This window comes from Spea bombifrons, chromosome 3 (assembly GCF_027358695.1).
Source record: "Spea bombifrons isolate aSpeBom1 chromosome 3, aSpeBom1.2.pri, whole genome shotgun sequence".
NCBI classification, from domain to species: Eukaryota; Metazoa; Chordata; class Amphibia; order Anura; family Pelobatidae; genus Spea; species Spea bombifrons.
In genome coordinates this window covers 474,243-482,500 of record NC_071089.1, presented here as the reverse complement: position 1 = coordinate 482,500, position 8,258 = coordinate 474,243, and the positions used below count along the sequence as shown (strand labels likewise).

At 57.3% G+C, this 8,258-nt stretch overlaps 2 protein-coding genes across 6 annotated transcripts in view; one reads left to right on the top strand and one right to left on the bottom strand.

The window, feature by feature from the left end:
- Positions 1–1,327, top strand: part of ABCC10 (ATP binding cassette subfamily C member 10) — a 12,684-nt gene extending 11,357 nt beyond the window's left edge. For both annotated transcript variants that reach the window (XM_053459632.1, XM_053459631.1), the window contains 2 exons: positions 249–361; positions 852–1,327. In XM_053459632.1, coding sequence (XP_053315607.1) covers positions 249–361; positions 852–1,020 — 282 coding nt within the window. In that variant the 3' untranslated portion in view covers positions 1,021–1,327. The remainder of the gene's footprint in view (positions 1–248; positions 362–851) is intronic.
- Positions 1,328–2,189: 862 nt separating this feature from the next.
- Positions 2,190–7,593, bottom strand: DLK2 (delta like non-canonical Notch ligand 2). 4 transcript variants are annotated; one of them, XM_053460062.1, is made up of 6 exons: positions 7,470–7,593; positions 6,718–6,807; positions 6,374–6,440; positions 5,597–5,727; positions 3,749–3,893; positions 2,190–3,467 (listed from the first exon to the last, which is right to left on the bottom strand). In XM_053460062.1, the coding sequence occupies exons 2-6, from the start codon at positions 6,788–6,790 to the stop codon at positions 2,774–2,776; spliced, it is 1,110 nt and encodes a 369-aa protein (XP_053316037.1). In that variant the 5' UTR covers positions 6,791–6,807; positions 7,470–7,593; the 3' UTR covers positions 2,190–2,773. The 4 variants fall into 4 exon arrangements, with proteins under 4 accessions (XP_053316037.1, XP_053316040.1, XP_053316038.1 ...); XM_053460065.1 differs by having other exon boundaries at positions 6,374–6,437; XM_053460063.1 differs by having other exon boundaries at positions 7,461–7,583.
- Between the last annotated feature and the right edge of the window lie 665 nt (positions 7,594–8,258).

The window sequence follows — 8,258 nt, the reverse complement described above, 5'->3', positions numbered from 1 at the left end:
CTCTCTCTCTCTCGGGGCGCACGCCTCCTGCTCTCTCTCTCTCTCGGGGCGCGCGCCTCCTGCTCTCTCTCTCTCTCGGGGCGCACGCCTCCTGCTCTCTCTCTCTCGGGGCGCGCGCCTCCTGTTCTCTCTCTCTCTCTCTCTCTCTCTCGGGGCGCGCGCCTCCTGCTCTCTCTCTCTCGGGGCGCGCGCCTCCTGCTCTCCCTCTTGCTGTCGCTGAACGGCGCGTCTCTTCAATGTCTCCAAAGATTCTCTGTATCGATGAGGCCACGGCGAGCGTCGACCATCAGACTGACCGACTGCTGCAACAGACGATCCGGAGCCGGTTCAGAGAGCGCACCGTGCTGACCATCGCTCACAGGTACCGCCTTCTCTCCCGCTCCGGGGGGGGACACGCGCTTTCTCTCCCGTGCCGGGGGGGGGTGACACGCGCCTTCTCTCCCGTGCTTGGGGGGGGGGAACACGCGCCTTCTCTCCCGTGCTGGGGGGGGACACGCGCCTTCTCTCCCGTGCTGGGGGGGGGACACGCGCCTTCTCTCCCGTGCTGGGGGGGGGACACGCGCCTTCTCTCCCGTGCTGGGGGGGGGACACGCGCCTTCTCTCCCGTGCTGGGGGGGGGGTTCGCGCCTTCTCTCCCGTGCTGGGGGGGGCACGCGCCTTCTCTCCCGTGCTGGGGGGGGCACGCGCCTTCTCTCCCGTGCTGGGGGGGGGCACGCGCCTTCTCTCCTGCATGTTTACCCAAAGCCACCCAGTGTACGTTTCCAAGACCTTTTCACCACACGGGGGCCGCCTGCGGGACGCCCACCTACCTTTTCGCTGCCCTTCAGCCCATCTCTCTCCCCTCTCCTCAGGCTGAATACGATCATGGATTCGGACCGCGTGCTGGTGATGCATGCTGGGAAGGTGGCTGAGCTGGACTCTCCCGCCGCGCTCCGCAGCCGCAAGGAATCGCACTTTTACCGACTTTTAACAACGGACGCCTCTGAGTGGGAGGAGCTTGGCCATCAGGATAGCGCTTAGTGGGAGGAGCCTCGCATTCCCCAGGCTCTTATTAGCTGCTCGGCCTCGCCCCTTTGAAGTCACTGCCGTGGTTTACAGGCCCGCCGAACGTATCGGGTGGACTTTAGTGGGTAGCGGGGGGGTGGGCCGGGGGTTAATTAGCCAAACAGAGATCTCCCACGGCGACCGCCAGAACATGTTGTCATGGGTGATTAACGGGTGGATATTCTCTGGGCGTGGCGTCCGCCGTCGGCCCTCGTGTTCTCTGTTCCTGCCTGCGTGTAAAGAATCTTTTATTTTTATTAAACGGCGAGCCTTTTAATAATAATTTTCTGCTGTTGGGTGTTCCTTTCATGTGTTTCGTGCAGAGCATTCTGGGAAATGTATTCCTCGCTCTCACTTATGCCTAAGGGCAACCCCCCCCCCGTGTCCGGTGAGTGAGCGTCACACAGGAGATGGCAGCGTGTACCCGCTGGGGTGATGGCGACTCGCCGATGCCACGAATAGATCTCCCCGCAGAGGGATTTAGAGAAGATCCGAATGCTTCAAACGTCGAGAAACGCAAAGTTATGCATTTGGGGAGGAGAATTCCACACGGAATGGCTGCTTATCGGGGGTCTCCACGGAGAAGGAGAGACAGAGAGAGGCCGACAGCCGCGGGGCGAGAGAGACAGAGAGATGCCGACCGCCGCGGGGCGAGAGAGACAGAGAGAGGCCGACCGCCGCGGGGCGAGAGAGACAGAGAGAGGCCGACCGCCGCGGGGAGAGAGAGACAGAGAGAGGCGGACTGCCGCGGGGAGAGAGAGAAACAGAGGCGGACTGCCGCGGAGAGAGAGACAGAGAGGCGGACCGCCGCGGAGAGAGAGACAGAGAGAGGCGGACCGCCGCGGAGAGAGAGACAGAGAGAGGCCGACCGCCACGGGGAGAGAGAGACAGAGAGAGGCCGACCGCCGCGGGGAGAGAGAGAAACAGAGAGAGGCCGACCGCCGCGGGGAGAGAGAGAAACAGAGAGAGGCCGACCGCCGCGGGGAGAGAGACAGAGAGAGGCCGACTGCCACGGGGATAGAGAGACAGAGAGAGGCCGACTGCCACGGGGAGAGAGAGACAGAGAGAGGCCGACCGCCGCGGGGAGAGAGAGACAGAGAGAGGCGGACCGCCGCGGAGAGAGAGACGCCGACCGCCGCGGAAGAAGAGACCAACTTGCAATAATATCTTTATTTTACAGACATAAACATATTGGTTATGGTAGACGGCGGTATTGATGGGGGGGGCGCCCCGTGATTTACTCCCAGAAAGGACGAGCCGCGGGTACAGAGGGCTTCTTCACGCTTATCCCGCGCTGCCTGTCCACCAGGACCCGCGAGTGCTTTCTCTGTCTCCTGGGAGCAAAGTCAATGAGAAGTCCACCAGAACCTGGACCAGGACGCTGAACTCTGCTCCACCATCCGCTAGAACCTGGGACGGGAACGTTGGTCCGTGGTCCACTTGGACCTGCGGTGAGGACAACAGAATGTTAGACCGGGGCCCCGTAACAAGGAGACCACAGGGTCACTTTGTTGTCTACTAAAACCATCGACGAGGTCCACTAGGGCCTGTCCTGCACGTTATGGACGGTGTCACGGAGACCGCGTGGGTCATACAGCACGCATCGCCTGACATGTGCCAGAAACCACTTTCATGGGACAATGGCTCCTGAAGGGCCACAACTGTCCAGCAAGCCCCTGTCAGCTAAGCGGCTGGATTTCCAGGCTTCTGTTCCCTCCCGCGGGATTTATTATAACTCGGTGGTTTTCCGTGAGTCCTGGCACTCGTGGTAATGTGTTTTGGTGGCAGGAACAGTCTCTCTGCAGCAGCCCATCGATCCGGAGCCTCGGTTTCTGTACCAGAGAAGAACGGTCGCTGTGATGAGGACAAGGAAAGCGGTCAAGCCCCCAAATACCGCCACGATGACCATCTGCCGGGTGCTGAGTCTGGGCTCTTTCTGGGTGAAAACAGAGATCTTGAAGTTGCCGGCGCCTGGCTGCGGACTCGCCGGTGGGTTCCGAGCTGGTTGGGAGAACCCAGCAGGTGGTGGTGCGGTGGTCTGGTCTCTGCGTGAAGTGGCCTGGTCATTGGCCCAAGTGGGTTCTGGCAGAGGGATCTCACAGGATTTCCCAATGAAGCCCTTGGGGCAATAACACTCGTAGTCCCCTACCCGGTCATAGCATCTGCCCCCGTTATGACACGGCCGGCTGGCGCAGTCATTGATGTTGACCGTGCAGAAGCGACCTTGGAAGCCCAGGGGGCATTCGCAGGAGAAGCGGTTAATGCCGTCGTGGCATGTTGCGCCGTTGGCACAGGGACGCATCAGGCAATCGTCCACATCCACCTCGCAGAATCTGCCGACGTATCCGGCCAGGCAGCGGCAGGCGAACGTGTCTGCGAACCCGCCGTCATCCTGGCACGTCCCTCCATTCAGACACGGAGACCTGCCGGAGACACGTGAACACGTAACGGAGCTGCGTGTGGCCTGGATCCCCGTCCACTGCCCCCCCTCCCCGCTCCATCACCCCTTGCTTTCCGCTTATTGCCCCTCTTTTACCCCAGTCACCCCAAAATCTCTACCAGCAGTGGGGTCCAAGGGTCGGGCATTAGCTGACCCGGGTCGTTTGCCGGCACCGGCTCTTCTCGTTGTTCTGTTGGCCCCCCGTTTCCTCTCTGATTCCCAGTCGGTTACCCCAGCAGGTGGTCTCGGGGGGGGGGCACTTACCCGGCTGTGTCGCACGGACCCCTCTTGAGTTCACAGTTGGTGCCTCGGAAGGGCTCCGGGCAGATGCAGGAGTGCTCCCCGTCCGGCTCGCTCACGCACTCCGCTCCGTTCTGGCACGGATTCGCCTGGTCGCAGATAAGCAGGTCTGCAGGACGGGGCAGAAGTTAGTGGGCCGGGGCGAGTAGAGTTAGTTATCGTTAATCCAGTATCATAGAACTAGTTATCGTTAATCCAGTATCATAGAACTAGTTATCGTTAATCCAGTATCATAGAACTAGTTATAGTTAATCCAGTATCATAGAACTAGTTATCGTTAATCCAGTATCATAGAACTAGTTATCGTTAATCCCGCATCATAGAGCTAGTTATCGTTAATCCAGTATCATAGAACTAGTTATCGTTAATCCAGTATCATAGAGCTAGTTATAGTTAATCCAGTATCATAGAACTAGTTATAGTTAATCCGGTATCATAGAACTAGTTATCGTTAATCCAGTGTCATAGAACTAGTTATAGTTAATCCAGTATCATAGAACTAGTTATCGTTAATCCAGTATCATAGAACTAGTTAGGGTTAATCCAGTATCATAGAACTAGTTATCATTAATCCAGTATCATAGAACTAGTTATCGTTAATCCAGTATCATAGAACTAGTTATAGTTAATCCAGTATCATAGAACTAGTTATCGTTAATCGAGTATCACAGCTAGTTATAGTTAATATAGTATCATAGAGCTAGGTGTAGTTAATATAGTATCATAGAGCTAGGTGTAGTTGATACAGTATCGTAGAGCTAGGTGTGGAGGGTATAATTATAGTAGACTTTGGTCTAATCGGAGTCTGACATTGTACAGCGCTGCAGACCATGGTGGTGCTATATCGATCGATAAATAATAATTACCGTCTGTGCGGTATATCCGGGAACGGGATGGCGCCGCTTACTAAATCAGGCTGGATATGAGAGGCTGCGCCCCCTCGCCCCGCCGCCCCGCCGCCCCCGCGCTAATCAGATGGTGACAGCTGATATCTATATTAAACGTCCCCATTGTTCTGGGAATAGCAGTCGGGATGTTTTGGGAAGGGGGGGTAATTAATTGTGTCTCGGGGAGGGGGGTTATTGTGTCTCGGGGGGGTAATTAATTGTGTCTCGGGGGAGGGGGGGTAATTAATTGTGTCTCGGGGGAGGGGGGTTATTGTGTCTCGGGGGGGTAATTAATTGTGTCTCGGGGAGGGGGGTTATTGTGTCTCGGGGGGGTAATTAATTGTGTCTCGGGGAGGGGGGTAATTAATTGTGTCTCGGGGGGGTAATTAATTGTGTCTCGGGGGGGGGTAATTGTGTCGTTCCTTTCTTGTTGCTCTGCCGGCCATGTGGACTCTTGAAATGCCAATTGTCGGGGGTCAGGACAAGAGGCCGCCGTTTAAGCCCATAGGCTGCCAGGACGCAGAGGATAACCTCACTATAGGGAATAGCGCCGGGGGGCAATAACTTCACGGTGCCCACCGCCTGCTAACTCCGTGGGCAGAGAATGAGGAATAACCTCTCCGTCCCCTGAAAATGATTGTGAGCTCTTTTGGCAAATGTTAGGAACTAAAGCTCGGTCTCATCTCAATCTGCCACGAAGCATGAAGGCAAAAGGGGGTCCGACCCGGGACTAGTGAGGGGTACCTAGGGGCCAGTGAGTATATATATATATGTACTGTATAGGGTCAGCAGTGATGGTCGGCCCGGGGGCCTATTACCCTCACAGCAGGCTCTCTCTGTCACACGAAGGTTACAGATGCCCCCTGATATAGGGCAAGGAATGAAATCCGGTGTAAACGCAGGTGTCCAGTGATGGGGCACCAACCTTTGTCGCAGAACTTGCCCGCCCAGCCAGGGTGGCACATGCACTGCCAGGGCTGATGGCACGAGCCGTGGGCACAGCCCGGCATCCTCACACAATCTTCACAGAAACGTCCGTGCCAGCCGGGGTCACACCTGGGGCAATAAGGAGCATGAGTGGACACAGCAGGGGAGCAGGGTGCACCCCTATACCCCAACAGATCATATGGGGGTCTATCACCCTAATACCCCAACAGATCACATGGGGGTCTATCACCCTAATACCCCAACAGATCATATGGGGGTCTATCACCCTAATACCCCAACAGATCACATGGGGGTCTATCACCCTAATACCCCAACAGATCATATGGGGGTCTATCACCCTAATACCCCAACAGATCACATGGGGGTCTATCACCCTAATACCCCAACAGATCATATGGGGGTCTATCACCCTAATAGATCATATGGGCGTCTATCACCCTAATACCCCAACATATCATATGGGCGTCTATCACCCTAATACCCCAACAGATCATATGGGGGTCTATCACCCTAATACCCCAACAGATCATATGGGGGTCTATCACCCTAATAGATCATATGGGCGTCTATCACCCTAATACCCCAACATATCATATGGGGGTCTATCACCCTAATACCCCAACATATCACATGAGAATCGACTTCTACCTGGACTGCTCGTATACCTCATTTATTACCCCATTTATTACCCCATAATGTCTGCAAAGATTCCCATTACCGTGTGATGTCGTGCGACACGTATGTGCCAACTGACCTGCACACGCCTTCCTCGTCACAGTGTCCGTGGTAGAGGTCACAGCGCTCGCTGCACTCGTCGGCTGCTGAAAAACATGCGTCATACGTGTGATCTCATGAGTGTTATCTCCTACCATGTGACATCACAGACATGACGAGGCGGATTCCCGGGGGGGGGGCAGCTTTGTAGGGGCGGATTGATGGGGGGCAGCTTTGTAGGGGCGGATTGATGGGGGGGCAGCTTTGTAGGGGCGGATTGATGGGGGGGCAGCTTTGTAGGGGCGGATTGATGGGGGGGGGCAGCTTTGTAGGGGCGGATTGACGGGGGGGGCAGCTTCGTAGAGGAAAATTCTCAGCACTCACCTTGTGCCGATGTCTGAGGAGCGAACAGAACCCAACACAAGGCAGGCAGCAGCAGCCGAGGCCAGCAGAGCATGGTCAGCACAGCGGGGTCTGCGGGAAGCGACAGCGCAGGTTCATTCCCTCTGCCCGCATGTACAAACAGCCCCTCACATTCACTCTGCCCCCTGGAGCCCCCGCCGTATTAACACGCAGCCCCCCACATTCACTCTGCCCCCTGGAGCCCCCGCCGTATTAACACGCAGCCCCCCACATTCACTCTGCCCCCTGGAGCCCCCGCCGTATTAACACGCAGCCCCCCACATTCACTCTGCCCCCTGGAGCTCACCCGCCGCATGTACAAACAGCCCCTCACATTCACTCTGCCCCCTGGAGCTCACCCGCCGCATGTACAAACAGCCCCTCACATTCACTCTGCCCCCTGGAGCCCCCGCCGTATTAACACGCAGCCCCCCACATTCACTCTGCCCCCTGGAGCTCACCCGCCGCATGTACAAACAGCCCCCCACATTCACTCTGCCCCCTGGAGCCCCCGCCGTATTAACACGCAGCCCCCCACATTCACTCTGCCCCCTGGAGCTCCCCCGCCGCATGTATAAACAGCCCCCCACATTCACTCTGCCCCCTGGAGCTCCCCCGCCGCATGTATAAACAGCCCCCCACATTCACTCTGGGGGCCCTAATAGCTGGGGCCGTTGTTACCCTCTACTTCACTCCGTGCCACGCGCAGACCACTCGCTCCGTACCCCTCTCACCGGCACGGGGACAGCGCGCTGGGGGCTCCGCCTGGTTATAGATGATCGGCTGCACCGCGATCCATTACTGTATCCATGACTCAGCGTGGCCGTGGCGGCCGTCGGGAAGTGTGCGCTCACACTCAGCGATGGGGGGGGCTGTGCACACCTGCTGAGACAGAAAAGCGTGCTGTGTGTGCATTCTGTAGAGTGCAAGCTCTTTGTGTCACTCACGTCCCAGACGGAGGGCAGTTCAGCCGGCCCTGCGGCGCCATCCAGCCCCACAAACTACCCCCATCTACCAGTACAGAGCATGCATGGGCACCCCCAGCGCTCACGGCAGCGGGGTGGCAGATGGCTGTGATGTCAGCGGCGGCCATCGCTGAGACGCCCCATCTGCGCACGTTATGCGAGGGCGCGAGGCCGGTGTCCGAGGTGTCAGGAATGTGCCAGGGGTTGGTTGTCGGCATTGTCAGAAGGCAGTTACCTCCGAGCCGTCTGCAGAGAGTCTGCCTCTGCCCCCCGAGGGTGCAACAAGGGAACGCAAGCTGCCAATCTGCCCCCGGATGATAAGTTATCACCGCGGGTGATGTTGGAGGCTGGGGGCCGAAACGTTGAGCAAAGAAACCTGGGGCTCTCTAAACCGTTACCTCGGGCAACATGCCAGCTGAGGAGGAGACCTCTGAGGTCCCCAAATATTATGTGACTTTATATCTTTTTCTCTGTTGGCCCAAAAAGGTTTCACCTTCCACTAAAGACCCCATTTGCCCTGCTTGGGGTTATTGTGCTGCTGCAGTACCCCCACCGGCC

What these genes read in the sequence shown, in the direction of transcription:
- DLK2 (XM_053460062.1), bottom strand. Translation starts at nt 6,790, where the DNA reads ATGCTCTGCTGGCCTCGGCTGCTGCTGCCTGCCTTGTGTTGGGTTCTG. An exon ending in GACGAGGAAGGCGTGTGCAG is followed by an intron (nt 5,728 to 6,373) that starts GTCAGTTGGCAC and finishes TTATTGCCCCAG; the next exon opens with GTGTGACCCCGGCTGGCACG. An exon ending in GGGCAAGTTCTGCGACAAAG is followed by an intron (nt 3,894 to 5,596) that starts GTTGGTGCCCCA and finishes CCCGTCCTGCAG; the next exon opens with ACCTGCTTATCTGCGACCAG.